At 44.7% G+C, this 18,716-nt stretch overlaps 1 protein-coding gene across 1 annotated transcript in view; it reads left to right on the forward strand.

Moving 5' to 3' along the window:
- Positions 1 to 7,747: 7,747 nt before the first annotated feature.
- LOC115184929 (pleckstrin homology domain-containing family O member 1-like) overlaps positions 7,748 to 18,716 on the forward strand; it is a 45,454-nt gene continuing 34,485 nt past the window's right edge. Inside the window, exons 1-2 of the mRNA XM_029745509.1 lie at positions 7,748 to 8,250; positions 8,943 to 9,089. Coding sequence (XP_029601369.1) covers positions 8,224 to 8,250; positions 8,943 to 9,089 — 174 coding nt within the window. The 5' untranslated portion in view covers positions 7,748 to 8,223. The remainder of the gene's footprint in view (positions 8,251 to 8,942; positions 9,090 to 18,716) is intronic.

Below are 18,716 nucleotides of genomic sequence, written 5' to 3' on the forward strand. Positions count from 1 at the left end.
ACAAAGACACTTGCATGGTTTTACTCACTAACATAACAAAGACACTTGCATGGTTTTACTCCCTAACATAACAAAGACACTTGCATGGTTTTTCTCACTAACATAACAAAGACACTTGCATGGTTTTACACCCTAACATGACAAAGACACTTGCATGGTTTTACACCCAAACATGACAACGACACTTGCATGGTTTTACTCCCTAACATGACAAAGACAATTGCATGGTTTTACACCCAAACATGACAAAGACACTTGCATGGTTTTACACCCTAACATGACAAAGACACTTGCATGGTTTTACACCCAAACATGATAAAGACACTTGCATGGTTTGCGTTGTGTGTTTGTGTGCGTGTTGTTTGTGTCATTGCTATGCTATAACACTAAAAGGCCCACTCCCAATGACACACTTCCCCCAGCGTGCTATAGCCTGGCATGAGAAGCCAGTTGGCAAACACTAGCGAGCATTACACAAAGAAGTGTGCTTTGTTCTGTCTCTGTTCTTTTTTCTATCCTGTCTCCCTTTCTTCCCCACTTTCTCCTCCTTTCTCTCTCTTCCAACTCTCTTCCCCCTTCGTCCCTCCCAAACACAGAGAGAGAGATAGATTCCAGAAAAGTCACATGTGGAGTGAGGGGATTGACATGCTTTCACATTAGCCTCAGGGCTGTGTTTGTGTCGGAGTGGGTTGGGTAGTTTATTGATCAGTATTATGGACCTAATCATGGATTGATTATCTACAGGCATGTGACAAAAATAGGGGAGAGCAAGAGGAACAGGGAGAGTGAGACAAAGAGGAGAAAGTGAAGTAAGAGTGAACTGTTGAAGTGGCTTTGGTCTAACAAAGGGCTACAGCCTGTTGTAACCTAGACCATTAGACCATTCACTCACTGGTCTACACACACACACACACACACACACATATTGTACACACACACACACACTCACACACACACACACACACACACACACACACACACACACACACACACACACACACACACACACACACACACACACACACACACACACACACACACACACACACACACACACACACAATGCCTCCTTTGGCCCCTGTGAAGTGAGGTCATGCTAGTCTATAAGCTGATTTACAGTGCAGTTGTGCAATAGCCTTGTGTTATACCAGGCCAGGAGTGCATTTTAACACTACTGCTGGGTGGGATTAGCAGGAGTCATGCTGCTGGGACTATTCTGGGATTACTCCATCCTATTACTCCATCCGGATTTCCTTTTTTCATCAAACATGATAGGAGATTGTGAGAGGAGACTGCGGGAGAAAGAGATCGGGGGAATCTTGAGACAGTAGACTCACTACCCTCTGTCTCTTTCTCCTCAGACAGACAGAGAGAACCGTCTGTGCATTGAATAGTGAGAGTCTGTCCTGAGAAAGAGCAAGGAGAGAAGAAGGAACGTCTACACTTGACAGGTTCAGCACACGTCCAGCTGTAAACAAATCTACACAAAAAACATATACAGTGTTGGTCCCATGTTTCATGAGCTGAAATAAAAAAAAATCCAGTCTAAAATGTGCAGTTTTGTCACACAACACAATGCCACAGATGTCTCAGGTTTTGAGGGAGCGTGCAATTGGCATGCTGACTGCAGGAATGTCCAACAGAGCTGTTGCCAAATCATTTTATGTTAATTTATCTTCCAAAAGCAATCTCCAACATTGTTTTAGAGAATTTGGCAATACTTCCAACCGGCCTCACAACCGCAGACCATGTGTAACCACACCAGCCCAGGACCTCCACATCCGGCTTCTTCACCTGCTGGATTGTCTGAGACCAGCCACCCGGACAGCTGATGAAACTGTAGGTTTGCACAACCAAAGAATTTCTGCACAATCTGTCAGAAACTGCCTCAGGAAAGCTCATCTGTGTGCTCGTCGTCCTCACGAAGGTCTTGACCTGACTGCAGTTCGGCATCATAACCGACTTCTGTGGGAAAATGCTCACTTTGATAGCTACTGGCACGCTGGAGAAGTGTGCTCTTCACAGATGAATCCCGGTTTCAACTGTACTGGGCAGATGGCAGACAGCGTATATGGTGTCATGTGGGCGAACGGTTTGCTGATATCAACGTTGTGAACAGAGTGCCCCATGGTGGCGGTGGGGTTATGGTACGGGCAGTCATAAATTACGGACAACGAACACAATTGCATTTTATCAATGGCAATTTGAATGGACCGAGATACTGGGACGAGATCATGAGGCCCATTGTCGTGCCATTCATCCACCGCCTTCACCTCATGTTTCAGCATGATAATGCACGGCCCCGTGTCGCAAGGATCTGTACACAATTCCTGGAAGCTGAAAATGTCCCAGTTCTTCCATGACCTGCATACTCACCAGACATGTCACCCATTGAGAATTGAATGATGGTGTTGGAGTCGTGCCTGGCCATGCAGTCATGAGTGAACAGAGAGTACAGGAGGGGACTGAGCATGCACCCCTGAGGAGCCCCTGTGTTGAGGATCAGCGTGGCAGATATGTTACCTACCCTTATCACCTGGGGGCGGCCTGTCAGGAAGTCCAGGATCCAGTGGCAGAGGGAGGTGTTTAGTCCCAGGGTCCTTAGCTTATTGATGAGCTTTGAGGGCACTATGGTGTTGAACGCTGAGCTGTAGTCAATGAATAGCATTCTCACATATGTGTTTCTCTTGTCCAGGTGGGAAAGGGCAGTGTGGAGTGCAATAGAGATTGCATCATCTGTGGATCTGTTGGGGCGGTATGTCTATTTGGAGTGGGTCTAGGGTTTCTGGGATAATGGTGTTGATGTGAGCCATGACCAGCCTTTCAAAGCACTTCATGGCTACAGACGTGAGTGCTATGGGTCGGTAGTAATTTAGGCAGGTTACCTTAGTGTTCTTGTGCACAGGCACTATGGTGGTCTGCTTAAAACATGTTGGTATTACAGACTCGGACAGGGAGAGGTTGAAAATGTCAGTGAAGACACTTGCCAGTTGGTCAGGGCATGCTCGCAGTACACGTCCTGGTAATCCGTCTGTCCCTGCGGCCTTGTGAATGTTGACCTGTTTAAAGCTCTTGCTCACATCGGCTGCGGAGAGCGTGCTCACACAGTCTTCCGGAACAGCTGGTGCTCTCATGCATGTTTCAGTGTAATTTGCCTCGAAGCGACCAAAAAAGTAGTTTTTCTCATCTGGTAGGCTCGTGTCACTGGGCAGCTCTCGGCTGTGCTTCCCTTTGTAGTCTGTAATGGTTTGCAAGCCATGCCACATCCGACGAGTGTCAAAGCCGGTGTAGTACGATTCGATCTTAGTCCTGTATTGATGCTTTGCCTGGTTCTGTCATGCCCTGATCTGTTTCACCTGTCTTTGTGATTGTCTCCACCCACCTCCAGGTGTCACCAGTTTTCCCCATTAGTCCCCAGTGTATTTATCCCTGTGTTTCCTGTCTGTCTGTGCCAGTTCATCTTGTTTTGCCAAGTCAACCAGCGGTTTTCCTGGCTCCTATTTTTCCAAGTCTCTGTTTTTTCTTAGATCTCCTGGTTTTGACCCTTGCCTGTCCTGACACCATATCCACCTGCCTACCACTCTGCCTGTTCTGACCTTGAGCCTGCCTATCCCCTTGTACTGTTTGGACTCGGACCTAATCACTGAACCCCTGCTTGTCCTGACTTCGAGCCTGCCTATCGCCTGGTACTGTATGGACTCTGACCTGATTTATGAACTCTAGTCTGTCCCCGACCTGCCTTTTGCCTACCCTTTTTGGTAAAATAAATATCCGAGCTCAACCATCTGACTTCTGTGTCTGCATTTCGGCCTTGCCTTGTGCCCTTATAGTATGAACTGGCCATGACAGACCCAGCAGACTTGGACCAGCTCCATGACGCTGTCTCCCTGCATGGTGCCACCATTGGGAGGCATGAGGAGCTACAGCTGGACCTTTTGGAAGGGCTTCGTTCCCTGACGGAACGCCACGACCAAGGGTTCAAGACTATAATGGAGCAAATCAGTGAGTTAGCTCATAGGCAGCCCACCACCTCTGAGACCTCCCAACCTCCCAGTAACCTTTCTACTACTAGTGGATTTGTTCAAACTACCCTGGCTCCTCGAGAACCCCGCTTACCTCCTCCGGAGCGTTATGCAGGCGATCCTGCTACCTGCCGGGCTTTCTTTTCCCAGTGCTCCCTCATTTTCAAACTCCAGCCCTCTTCGTTCCCATCGGACCGATCGAAGATAGCATATTTAATCACGCTAATGTCCAGAAGGGCGCTCTCCTGAGCAACGACTGTGTGGGAGCAGCAATCCGCTGTGTGCCTTAGCCTGGAGGAATTCATGCAGAAGTGAGGAAGGTTTTAGATTCTCCGGTGCCCGGGAGGGATGTGGCTCAAAAACTACTGCAGGTACATCAGAACTCCCGTTGTGTGGCAGACTACGTAGTAGATTTTTGCACATTGGCCGCAGAGTGTTCCTGGAATCCGGAGGCTCTGTTTGACACCTTCCTCCACGGACTGTCTGAGGGGATAAAGGATGAGCTCACAGCTCGGGAAATACCACAGGACCTCGATTTCCTCATCGCCCTGGCGATTAGGATTGATTGGCGCCTAAGAGAGCCCCGGTGTGAGAAGAGGTCGGGTCTCGGGAACACTCGCTCTTCTGCTGATGCTGGCGCCCTTCCAAAGGAATCTGGAAATCCCTGAAGTTTGTATTTCCGAGGAGAGCCGAAAACACTCGAGGTTCCCAGAGAATCATCGGCGACGGGTGAGTTGGATAGTCCTGAGCCCATGCAACTGGGAAGAGCAAGGTTATCAGTTGAGGAACGCTCACGTAGGCTGAATTCTAACTGTTGTCTGTACTGTGGAGGGGCGGGACATTATATAGCCACTTGCCCAGTTAAGAAACCCTTTTCTTTAGTGGGAAAAAGTACTCTGATGAGCCAGACTGGGAGTCCCCTAACTTCCATCACCCGTCCACCTTTTTTTGTGATTCTGCTGTGGGGAGACCAGACTAAGTCTCTCAGGGTGCTCATTGACTCTGGGGCTGATGAAAGTTTTATGGATGCTACTGTAACCGGTGCTGTACTGCACCGCTGTAACTCCGTGTTGTGTGTGTGTGGTTGATTGACACTATAGACGTGGACTTTGGAGATCAGGTAGTTTTAATCAAGCAAAATTCACTCTCTACATCCTGCATCTGCATCCAAAAGAAAATAAAACATTTGTAGAGCACATATGTTCTGCGAATTGTCGCCTCTTTCTACAACAGATGCACAATACAAGGGACTGGGATCATTCGAGGAGCTAGCCATCGTTCACACATACAATAGCCTGCTAATACCTTAGCTAGCTATTAACCACATGTTGAATTCAGAATGTTGACATCATCCTAAAAAGTACAATTACAAGTGCATCTTAACAATACCATCCACTTATGAGTAACCTCTAAATGTACAACATTATTTATGAACAAAACACTGTGTGCATGACTTTGTGCTTAAAAGAATCAAACTTTTCTGAAGACGACAGAAAAAGCGTGCCTACCTCTCATAGTGCATCAAAATGATGTGAGCACGAGCAGGCATGGCAAAACGTAAGTACACACTCCCCTACTCCCAGGATGCAGGCATGCATAATAACAAATCAACATGACATATTAATATATGAACCTGGGGAAATTCACATAGTACTTTAACAACTGTTACACTACCATGGTTTCTGAATTAATTATTCCCACTCAACTTCTCTCTGTCCCCATGGATGCAAGGGCACTGGACGGCTGCTCTATTGGAAAAGTCACACATAGCACAGTGCCCGTTCATATACAGGTATCAGGAAACCACAGTGAGATCATACAGTTCCTCCTCATCGATTCCCCCCATGTCCCTGTGGTTTTGGGATTTTCTTGGCTCCAGAACCACAATCCTGTCATTGACTGGACCACGAGCTCCATCCTGGGTTGGAGCCCGTTTTGTGATTTCATTGCCTAAAAGCGGCACAGCCGTCCTTGAAACGTTCCCCTCAGGACGTAAGCAAAGCCACGGATGTCTCTGCCATCCCCACTGAGTACCATGACCTCCTGGAGGTTTTCAGTAAGGCACGGGCTACTTCTCCTCCCCCACACCGTCCTTATGATTGTGCCATTAATCTCCTCAAAGGCATCACACCACCTCCTGGTCGGCTAGATTCTCTATCCGGCCCGGAGACCAAGGCCATGGAGGAGTACATTGAGGATTCTCTGGCTACTGGAGGCATCCGTCCGTCTGCATCTCCTGCCGGAGCGGGGTTTTTCTTTGTGGAGAAGAAGGACAAGACTCTGTCTCCGTGCATTGACTACCAGGTCTGAATGATATAACGATCAAGAATCGTTACCTCCTACCACTCCTCTCCTCGGCTTTCGACCCTCTCCGGTGGCCACCATTTTTTCCAAACTGGACCTTCGGAATGCCTACCACCTGGTTCAGATATGCAAAGGAGATGGAAGACAGTCTTTAACACAGCCAGTGGACATTATGAGTACCAGGTCATGCCGTTTGGACCTACACCTTTTGTTATATCGGAGCTCAACCATCTGCCTCCTGTGTCTGCATTTGGGTCTAGCCTTGTGCCCTTATAGTTTGAGGGTTCGTCGGAGGGCATAGAGGAATTTCTTATAAGCTTCCGGGTTAGAGTGCTGCTCCTTGAAAGCGGCAGCTCTAGCCTTTAGCTCAGTGCGGATGTTTCCTGTAATCCATGGCTTCTGGTTGGGGTATGTACGTACAGTCACTGTGGGGAAGACGTCATCGTCATATCATATTGATGAAGCCAATGACTAATGTGGTGTACTCCTCAATGCCATCGGAGGAATCCCAGAACATATTTCAGTCTGTGCTAGCAAAACAGTCCTGTAGCTTAGCATCTGCTTCATCTCACCACTTTTTTATTGATCTAGTCACTGGTGCTTCCTGCTTTAATTTTTGCTTGTAACATGCTGACAACATGATGACAAATCTTTGGAGATGTGCTTTACCTTGTTTGGTGTCAATTCAGTAGTGACTCAGTTTTATTAAAATATTTGTTTTAGGGGGAAATTAAAATAATGGTGTTGAGAAGACACTGGAGAAAAACATATTTCAGGCACAGCAATCTTGTTTATTCATATTGGTGTAGTCCTACCCTTTCTGTTTAACAACATCAAGAGTGTGTGAAAGTGGAAAGGGGGCTTAAGTGATAAGCTTCCTCAGATATTCTTGGAAACATAAGAGGGTCAGCAAAGGATGGAAACAGCAAGTGGCCGTTTTGTTGTTAATGAGACTGACTATTATACCACAGGTATAACATTTTCCACCCCATAGCCCAGACCTATATTCTATCTTCCTATAATATTCTAGTCTTATTGATATTTTTTTGAGAGATCTTGAGGGTCATTTGAATATCACAACATAATTAAAGATGCACTCCAGGATCTTAAACACATCAACTTTGTAAGATATAGTATATTACGAATTGGATTTGTAACATATCATACCAATTGCACAGGATCTAACACATATGAAATGGATGACTTAGTACACAATTTGATGACATTGTACACAAAAAAACGGGGATCACTTTTGGATCTTGAGCACCACTTCCGGCTGAAATTATACAAAAGTTAGAGGGTTCAATTTAACATTTTCTAGACATCACTGTACTTGTAGCCTAACACCCCCTCCCACACACCCCCATTTTCTACAGCCTATAATTTTCATGTTTGCGTCTTTCACACGAACCTCGTGCCTTCATTCCTTATTTTCCGTGATGATATCATGACTCGGTAGCCCTACAGCTTTGGTTTTAGAGAGATGGAGCCGTCGAGTTACAGAGCGGGGGAGAAGGCTATCCAGTCTCCCAGCTGCATGCTCTCTAATAACCAAAGCCTAGGAGAAGAGAGGAGAGGGAGAGGGAGGGGGACTCATCCGCGTAACTAGACATTACCAGTTCAGTTCAGTGTTCAGAGCATGCGAGAGCGTAGCTAGACCAACCGCATTCAGTTATAACTACAAAGGAATAGAGAGGGAGAAATTGAAGTGTTCCAGCCTAGGGAGGTGGCGAGGAAAGGAGCAAGACATAGGCTACTGGCGGCTTTCGAGCTTCACGGGCATATACACCCCGTGTCCAGAATTTACGGCGATTCTTGGCATCAGCCTATTGTACAAAATTGCGGATTTATAACTGTGTGAAGTCGGGGATAGTCATCGACAGTCTTATCCTTCACAATGAAGAAAAACAATTCCGCTAAACGGGTAAGATCTGAAACGATGCAAGTGATGATCACTTCAGCTTCAACGTAATAACGGGTTTCTGGTTAACTGCTACTGCAAAGAATGTAACAAAAAGCTACAATGTAACGACTGTTGTATTTAATAAACACGTCAATGCTACTTGATACGTTACTGACTCGGTTACTTTGTAGCCAAGTCTCAGTCCAAACTCCAAAGTGATGCATTTGTTAGACATTCTGCTTTGCTTTATTTATTCATAGTGGGGGACATTCTCCAGTTAGACTATCTTAACTTGATTAACAAAATGATATTCGACTAGAGATCTAGCAGTGTAGAGTTTAAAAGTGTTCTGATGAAATGCTTGTAGTGGATGCTGTGAAAGACAGACGTTTTTAGGGACTGCTCTTTTTGTGTATAACGGAATCAGAGGATTTTAAAACTAGCTTTATTCTTGGAATGCAATTATCTAACGTGGTCGGTGTAGCCTAACTGAGATCATAAGATGGTGACAAAAACACTAGCCCAAGAAAAACGGTGCGCGCAAGGAATGTGACAGCATCTACATGACAAAGGAAATGACAGGGGGCTGAGTCGCCTCACAAAAAGACTCTCCTCTTTTTCTTGTCTGTTCAGTCCCACTTTCGAATCTAAACGAGGTGCTCTGGCAATTTCATGTCTTAACCTCTACTTTGTTGCTTTCGTTGAATATGCAGGGCCCGCAGGACACAAACCAGCACAACACGCAGCCAGACAAAATCGGTTGGATTCGCAAGTTCTGTGGCAAAGGGATATTTAGGGAGATCTGGAAAAATCGTTTTGTAATACTCAAAGGGGACCAACTTTACATCTCAGAGAAAGAGGTAAGTGACGCCTCTTCATTGAACAGCTGATATTTACACACCTTGACATTTTTTGGAGCAATTCTTTTAACTTTTCAAATGCAAACAGAACCAGCACATCTTTTACACTAATTTTGGGGTACATTGTAATAGTCCTTGTTGAGCATCAACACTGTGAAATAGGCTACTTTATGACATCATACCGTGGGTTATAAATGACAGTATTTCCAGTGACAACATACAGTATATGGAGTGTTTAACCATGTGGTCATGTAGCAGTCTCAAGAGAGACTCTAGACATGCTCTCCTCTGTTCTGGATCCACTCAGACTGATGGACCAAATCAGCAGCTCCAAAAGCTTTGTGTGTGTGTGTGTGTGTGTGTGTGTGTGTGTGTGTTCAGGTTCACTTAAGGCTTCACATAAATCTCTGTATCCTCCTGCCAAGCCTCATCTATCATCCCTCTGGGGCTGGTGTGCCAACGAGTTCTGTCTTTTTCTCTCTCATTCTCTCTCCCTCTCCGTCTGTCTGTCTCTCTCCCTCTCCCTCTCCGTCTGTCTGTCTGTCTCCCTCTCCGTCTGTCTGTCTGTCTGTCTCTCCCTCTGTCTGTCTGTCTGTCTGTCTGTCTGTCTGTCTGTCTGTCTGTCTGTCTGTCTGTCTGTCTGTCTGTCTGTCTGTCTGTCTGTCTGTCTGTCTGTCCCTCTCCTTCTCTCTCTTTCTCTCTCTTTCTCTCTCTCTCTCTCTCTCTCTCTCTCTCTGTCTCTCTCTCTGTCTCTCTCTCTCTCTCTCTCTCTCTCTCTCTCTCTCTCTCTCTGTCTCTCTCTCTCTCTCTCTCTCTCTCTCTCTCTCTCTCCCTGTCAGCAACAAACCTGAGCTGCAGCACACCTTCCACCTCACTGGAGATCCAACATTATAGATGAAAAACTCCACTGTATGTCTGCTCTACACTATACTTCAGTCCTTTGACCTACAGTGTCTGTTATCATTGCAGTCAGACGTCAGAGTGCTTTGAATGCCTGAAATCTGATTCATTACTCCTGTTAGTTGTCCACAGCAAAACAGCTTGACAGAAGATTAGAAAGTGTTTATTAATAGAGCTAGGAAGTCTCCAGAGACCTCTAGCACATCAGTCTAACCTTATGACAGAAGGAGTTGTCGGAGAGATAACCCTAGATGGTAATAAGGCACGCAGTAACTGCCGTGGTCAGGCTCACTGAGAACAGAGAGCGTGCTCCAGGCATAGCTATGAGACAGCACAACAGCACCCGCATGGTTGTGGTGTTGCAATATTAAGGCCTTAACGTTGTGGTAACCATAGTGACAGAGCCAGCCTGTGATGTGTCAGGGTGATTGCTCCAGATATTAAACAGAGGCAATAATGAGCCACATAGTCAGTCAATGTGGTGCTTGATACAAGGCAGAGGCAGTTTTAAACCGCTTAGCTGAGAGTTACAGGGAATTTGCTACAAACGCACATGTACGCACGCGCAAACACACACACACACACTGACTGCGATCGGGCACTGACAGTTCTCTTGTTGGGCTTGCTTTAGAGTTGCAGGGTATTAGTATTCTGCCAAGCTCAGCTGAAGCTTACAGGAGGATGTGTTGGCAGCTTCTAAGGGACCACTTTAACACCTTACTCCAATTGTAAACTTAACTCCAGGGATCACAGCGGAATCTGACAGACACTGAAGATTCCAAACTGTGATCTAATCAATCCTAACATATTCACAGCTTTGAGGGAAAGTAGCCTTTGAGAGTTGAATATCAAGGCATATGTGGCAAAGAAATGCCTTCCAGGGTTTTGGTCACTTGAAGAGGTCACCAAGCGTATCAATGTAGTGCCCTTTTCAGTCATTTGTCACAGAATGATAAACAAAACCACCCAGAGCTAAGTACCCCAAAATAACTAACCTTAGGAGACAATGGCAAAGGAAAGCTTCCCTTTGGAAACCCCACCAGATAGAACATTAGCTTTTATCATTGTCAGATAAAATGGGGAATTCATGATCATTTCCCATTGACATTCTGTCATGGGGCATGTTAAGGTGGGTGACGTCAGTGCAGCTCATATATTCACCCACCAAGCCTTCACTTGAGTTGACTGTCATGACTTATTGTCAGCAGTCCTGAGAGAGATTTTTACAATGGAGGGAGCATGAGTCACAGGTCCAGTCTGTAATCAACCTGCTAGCCCCCTTTCCCTACACCTTTCCAAGGGTCTTTATAGACCTGTGAGAATCTGATGGCTGTAAACAATATGGCTGGAACTCTATGCAGCCAACGGGTTGGCCAAATCCTGTTCTTTCAGATCTGTAACTGATGACCCTGCGTAACAAGTAGCTTGGGTCCATATCAAGTGGCTTGCAGGTAGGTCTAAAATCTATGGTCAACAAAGAAAGTGCCTTCCTCGACTTTCCTCAAGTGGCTTTTAGGGCCAAATGTCAACCCAGCATTATTTTTCAAGACAGTGCGGGCATGAGGTCAGGTTTCATGGAGATCTGAGAGGAAAGGCCTCCCCGTAGTTGGGACAGCTGTGAGAAGCGAGCTCTGGCAAGTGGGCGAGCTCCGATTTCACCTCGCTGACCAACCTGTTCCAGCCTGACGTCTGTCTTGTTCTGATTCAGTCTCTGTCCACTTTCACTATGATGTCTGGTGTGTTTCACTCCACTTTTAACATACCTAACCACATTCCTGTTTCCCAGTTCACTATGATGTCTGGTGTGTTTCACTCCACTTTTAACATACCTAACCACATTCCTGTTTCCCAGTTCACTATGATGTCTGGTGTGTTTCACTCCACTTTTAACATACCTAACCACATTCCTGTTTCCCAGTTCACTATGATGTCTGGTGTGTTTCACTCCACTTTTTACATACCTAACCACATTCCTGTTTCCCAGTTCACTATGATGTCTGGTGTGTTTCACTCCACTTTTTACATACCTAACCACATTCCTGTTTCCCAGTTCACTATGATGTCTGGTGTGTTTCACTCCACTTTTTACATACCTAACCACATTCCCGTTTCCCAGTTCACTATGATGTCTGGTGTGTTTCACTCCACTTTTAACATACCTAACCACATTCCTGTTTCCCAGTTCACTATGATGTCTGGTGTGTTTCACTCCACTTTTTACATACCTAACCACATTCCTGTTTCCCAGTTCACTATGATGTCTGGTGTGTTTCACTCCACTTTTTACATACCTAACCACATTCCTGTTTCCCAGTTCACTATGATGTCTGGTGTGTTTCACTCCACTTTTAACATACCTAACCACATTCCTGTTTCCCAGTTCACTATGATGTCTGGTGTGTTTCACTCCACTTTTAACATACCTAACCACATTCCTGTTTCCCAGTTCACTATGATGTCTGGTGTGTTTCACTCCACTTTTTACATACCTAACCACATTCCCGTTTCCCAGTTCACTATGATGTCTGGTGTGTTTCACTCCACTTTTAACATACCTAACCACATTCCCGTTTCCCAGTTCACTATGATGTCTGGTGTGTTTCACTCCACTTTTTACATACCTAACCACATTCCTGTTTCCCAGTTCACTATGATGTCTGGTGTGTTTCACTCCACTTTTTACATACCTAACCACATTCCTGTTTCCCAGTTCACTATGATGTCTGGTGTGTTTCACTCCACTTTTAACATACCTAACCACATTCCTGTTTCGCAGTTCACTATGATGTCTGGTGTGTTTCACTCCACTTTTTACATACCTAACCACATTCCTGTTTCCCAGTTCACTATGATGTCTGGTGTGTTTCACTCCACTTTTTACATACCTAACCACATTCCTGTGTCCCAGTTCACTATGATGTCTGGTGTGTTTCACTCCACTTTTAACATACCTAACCACATTCCTGTTTCCCAGTTCACTATGATGTCTGGTGTGTTTCACTCCACTTTTTACATACCTAACCACATTCCTGTTTCCCAGTTCACTATGATGTCTGGTGTGTTTCACTCCACTTTTTACATACCTAACCACATTCCTGTTTCCCAGTTCACTATGATGTCTGGTGTGTTTCACTCCACTTTTTACATACCTAACCACATTCCTGTTTCCCAGTTCACTATGATGTCTGGTGTGTTTCACTCCACTTTTTACATACCTAACCACATTCCTGTTTCCCAGTTCACTATGATGTCTGGTGTGTTTCACTCCACTTTTACATACCTAACCACATTCCTGTTTCCCAGTTCACTATGATGTCTGGTGTGTTTCACTCCACTTTTAACATACCTAACCACATTCCTGTTTCCCAGTTCACTATGATGTCTGGTGTGTTTCACTCCACTTTTAACATACCTAACCACATTCCTGTTTCCCAGTTCACTATGATGTCTGGTGTGTTTCACTCCACTTTTAACATACCTAACCACATTCCTGTTTCCCAGTTCACTATGATGTCTGGTGTGTTTCACTCCACTTTTTACATACCTAACCACATTCCCGTTTCCCAGCTCACTGTGATGTCTGGTGTGTTTCACTCCACTTTTTACATACCTAACCACATTCCTGTTTCCCAGTTCACTATGATGTCTGGTGTGTTTCACTCCACTTTTTACATACCTAACCACATTCCCGTTTCCCAGTTCACTATGATGTCTGGTGTGTTTCACTCCACTTTTTACATACCTAACCACATTCCCGTTTCCCAGTTCACTATGATGTCTGGTGTGTTTCACTCCACTTTTTACATACCTAACCACATTCCCGTTTCCCAGTTCACTATGATGTCTGGTGTGTTTCACTCCACTTTTTACATACCTAACCACATTCCTGTTTCCCAGTTCACTATGATGTCTGGTGTGTTTCACTCCACTTTTAACATACCTAACCACATTCCTGTTTACCAATTTAATATGATGTCTGGTGTGTTTCACTCCACTTTTTACATACCTAACCACATTCCTGTTTCCCAGTTCACTATGATGTCTGGTGTGTTTCACTCCACTTTTTACATACCTAACCACATTCCCGTTTCCCAGTTCACTATGATGTCTGGTGTGTTTCACTCCACTTTTTACATACCTAACCACATTCCCGTTTCCCAGTTCACTATGATGTCTGGTGTGTTTCACTCCACTTTTTACATACCTAACCACATTCCTGTTTCCCAGTTCACTATGATGTCTGGTGTGTTTCACTCCACTTTTAACATACCTAACCACATTCCTGTTTCCCAGTTCACTATGATGTCTGGTGTGTTTCACTCCACTTTTTACATACCTAACCACATTCCTGTTTCCCAGTTCACTATGATGTCTGGTGTGTTTCACTCCACTTTTTACATACCTAACCACATTCCTGTTTCCCAGTTCACTATGATGTCTGGTGTGTTTCACTCCACTTTTTACATACCTAACCACATTCCTGTTTCCCAGTTCACTATGATGTCTGGTGTGTTTCACTCCACTTTTTACATACCTAACCACATTCCTGTTTCCCAGTTCACTATGATGTCTGGTGTGTTTCACTCCACTTTTAACATACCTAACCACATTCCCGTTTCCCAGTTCACTATGATGTCTGGTGTGTTTCACTCCACTTTTTACATACCTAACCACATTCCCGTTTCCCAGTTCACTATGATGTCTGGTGTGTTTCACTCCACTTTTTACATACCTAACCACATTCCTGTTTCCCAGTTCACTATGATGTCTGGTGTGTTTCACTCCACTTTTAACATACCTAACCACATTCCCGTTTCCCAGTTCACTATGATGTCTGGTGTGTTTCACTCCACTTTTTACATACCTAACCACATTCCTGTTTCCCAGTTCACTATGATGCTTATACTGTCCTTAACCAAAGAGACAACTTAGTTAGACTGGCAGATATGAGCCATGGACATATTGACTGAATTAGTTCCTTCTTCTGAGTGTTTCTGACTGTTGTTCTTTGCCCAAATAAGGAAGATGTTTTTTTCCCTGTGGGGTATTTTGAAACAGTCTTTGTCTCTGTTCTGCTTTGTGTGTTAGAGGGTTATTGGTCAGAGCACCAAACAGTACTTCCTCTCAGAAACTGACCGCATAAACTTCTTCAAATGACTCGTCAAGACTTGGAGGGATTTTAAGAGCACTTGTGCAAAAGACAATACCCTAGGTAACACCAGCACACAACCAGAAACTTTAGTCCATGAAGTTTATCAAATCAAATCAAATGTTATTTGTCACATGCGTCGAATACAACCGTGAAATGCTTACTTACGAGCCCTTAACCAACAATTCAAAGTTTTCAAAAAGTAAGTAAGAAAAATTGGCTAAATAAACTAAATGAAATAGAGTAACACAATAAAATAACAATAAAGTGGCTATATACAGGGGGTACCGGTACCGATTCAATGTGCAGGGGTACGGGTTAGTCAAGGTAATTGAGGTAATATGTTCATGTAGGTAGGAGTAAAGTGACTATGCATATGCATAGGTAATAAACAGAGAGTAACAGCAGTGTATGTGAAGAGTGTGAAGGAATGTGAATGTATGTGTATGTGTGTGGCGTCAATATGCATGTGTGTGTGTGTTTTGTGTATGTGTGTGTGTTGGAGTGTCAGTGTAGTATGTGTGAGTGTGTGGTTAGATTTCAGTGAGTGTACATGGAGCCTGTGCAAAAGAGTTTGCATTACCCTTTTTAGTGCCTTGCGGTCTGATGCAGAGCAGTTGCCATACCAGGCGGCGATGGATGCTCTTGATGGTGCAGCTGTAGAACTTTTTGAGGATCTGAGGTCCCATGCCAAATCTTTTCAACCTCCTGAGACGGAATAGGCGTTGTCGTGTCCTCTTCACGACAGTGTTGGTGTGTTTGGACCATGATAGGTCCTTAGCAATGTTCCCTATAAGCTTCGCTCGGGCAGGCAGCTCCCCTGGGACTGCTGTGTCGAAGAAATATCAGCCTGCACAGAGAAGCATAAAATGTAACTTCACTCAACTTTCTAGAGATAACACTATCAATGTTTCCCTGTACTGTGGGAATTGTGATCGAATCAACGCAATATTAGCCACTTTCAATGCAACATACCGAAACAAAATTAACAATGCAAGACTTAGTATGCAAAACTAACTATGCAAGAGATTTTGTTGTAGGCAGAACGCATCAGAGTATTGCATTGCACTATTGCATTGACAAGTACGACTCAGGCCCATACTCTACACACACCGGTGCCCATAAACCAATCAGAGCTGCAGTAGGCCTATATGCAAATAGATCACTGCCATATAAGGATCTATGCCATTCACATTGAACTGGACTGTTTTTACAGCATGAGCGGTCATCAGTAGATATGCTTGTTTTGAGATCAAAGCGAGAGCTACATCTACCGACGTGTGCACATTTAGTTATTAGTCCAGTTTTAGATCATTTGTAGTCATCAATGGGGGAGTGATTGCTTCCTACAAAAGCACAAAAGGTTTGCATTTTGAAAAGCGAGTCAGGTAAGGAGCTTTTTTTTGTCTTAAAGGGGCAGTGTTGTAGCCATTATTTGTCTGATTCTTCGTAATAATGGTATGTGAATAATGATGCATTTTATTTTGTGAAGTGGTTTCTTGCATCAAACAACACAACAACATTTCCAGTCACCTCCTTTGTCTGGAGGACAAGTGGATAAACAGGTTAATGTCAAGCCCTGCATGTTTTTTTTAAAGTCAAAAGTCATGGAATGTAGGCCTATGTTGAACACCACACATTGGCTGAACGATAGAACAGCTATTTCCATGTTCAAATGTAATGGGATGCATTTTGTCCCTTGTTTCTGATGGTAGGCCACTCTGGTAGGCCTACATTATGATCAAATAGCCACAGTAGACTACTTGGCCACTGTTAAAACTAACTTAAAGCGGGTACAGCCTCAGTGTTTACAGTAAACGTGAACATTGGAACATTGGTCCTTAGTGATGTGGACACCAAGAAGCTCTCGACCGGCTCCACTAGTGCCCTGTCAATGTGAATGGGGGTATGCTCGGCCCTCGTTTTCCTCTTTGTCTTGCTCACGTTGAGGGAGAGGTTTTTGTCCTGGCACCACACTGTCAGGTCTCTGACCTCCCTATAGGCTGTTTCATTGTCGTCGGTGATCAGGCCTACCACTGGTGTGTCAATGGCAAACTTAATGATGGTGTTGGAGTCGTGCGTGGCCACAGTCTTGGGAGGGTCAGAGTGGCGGATGGTGTTGAGGGTCAGCATGGCGGATGTGGTGTTGCCTTCCCTCACCACCTGGGGGCGGCCCATCAGGAAGTCCAGGATCCAGTTGCAGAGGGAGGTGTTCAGTCATTATCATTCCTCTGTTATCTCAATACTGGAATACCCTATAGACATGAATTCACTAGGTCTTAGTTCCTTTGGCTTGATGAGGTCTTAGTCCATTGGGTTGATGAGGTCTTAGTCCATTGGGTTGATGAGGTCTTAGTCCATTGGGTTGATGAGGTCTTATTCTATTGGCTTGATGAGGTCTTATTCTATTGGCTTGATGAGGTCTTAGTCCATTGGGTTGATGAGGTCTTTGTCCATTAGGTTGATGAGGTCTTTGTCCATTAGGTTGATGAGGTCTTTGTCCATTGGGTTGATGAGGTCTTTGTCCATTGGGTTGATGAGGTCTTTGTCCATTGGGTTGATGAGGTCTTTGTCCATTGGGTTGATGAGGTCTTTTTCTATTGGCTTGATGAGGTCTTATTCTATTGGGTTGATGAGGTCTTAAGTCCATTGGGCTGATGAGGTCTTAGTCCATTGGGTTGATGAGGTCTTTGTCCATTGGGTTGATGAGGTCTTATTCTATTGGCTTGATGAGGTCTTATTCTATTGGCTTGATGAGGTCTTATTCTATTGGCTTGATGAGGTCTTATTCTATTGGCTTGATGAGGTCTTAGTCCATTGGGTTGATGAGGTCTTAGTCCATTGGGTTGATGAGGTCTTATTCTATTGGCTTGATGAGGTCTTAGTCTATTGGGCTGATGAGGTCTTAGTCCATTGGGTTGATGAGGTCTTTGTCCATTGGGTTGATGAGGTCTTTGTCCATTGGGTTGATGAGGTCTTATTCTATTGGCTTGATGAGGTCTTATTCTATTGGCTTGATGAGGTCTTATTGTATTGGCTTGATGAGGTCTTAGTCCATTGGGTTGATGAGGTCTTAGTCCATTGGGTTGATGAGGTCTTATTCTATTGGCTTGAGGTCTTAGTCCTTAGTCTTATTCTATTGGGCTGATGAGGTCTTATTCTATTGGGCTGATGAGGTCTTATTCTATTGGGCTGATGAGGTCTTAGTCCATTGGGTTGATGAGGTCTTAGTCCATTGAGTTGCACACAGACCTCTTTTGTTTGATCTGTGAGTTATCAAGTCATGTCTGGCAGTGTGTTTCTGAAACGCTCTGCACATGATTTGCTATCTTGAAGCGCAGCATGTGCTACAGGCTCCGATCCAGTTTGTCTCCTCAACACTGCCAAGCACTAGATCCATTCTGAGACCGTTTTCAGCTCACAGCCCCACACTATACTTTCTGCTTCCTCATTGGTATCATCATACTTCCTAACTAAAGGCTGCAGTGTTTATTTACACTAGTTTCTCTTCCTGGACCTGTTCTTATTGAGTCAGTGAAGGGGATGGTATGAGGGAAAGTAGTGTGAGAAAGATCATC

The sequence above is a fragment of the Salmo trutta genome, chromosome 3 (genome assembly GCF_901001165.1).
Source record: "Salmo trutta chromosome 3, fSalTru1.1, whole genome shotgun sequence".
Taxonomy (NCBI): domain Eukaryota; kingdom Metazoa; phylum Chordata; class Actinopteri; order Salmoniformes; family Salmonidae; genus Salmo; species Salmo trutta.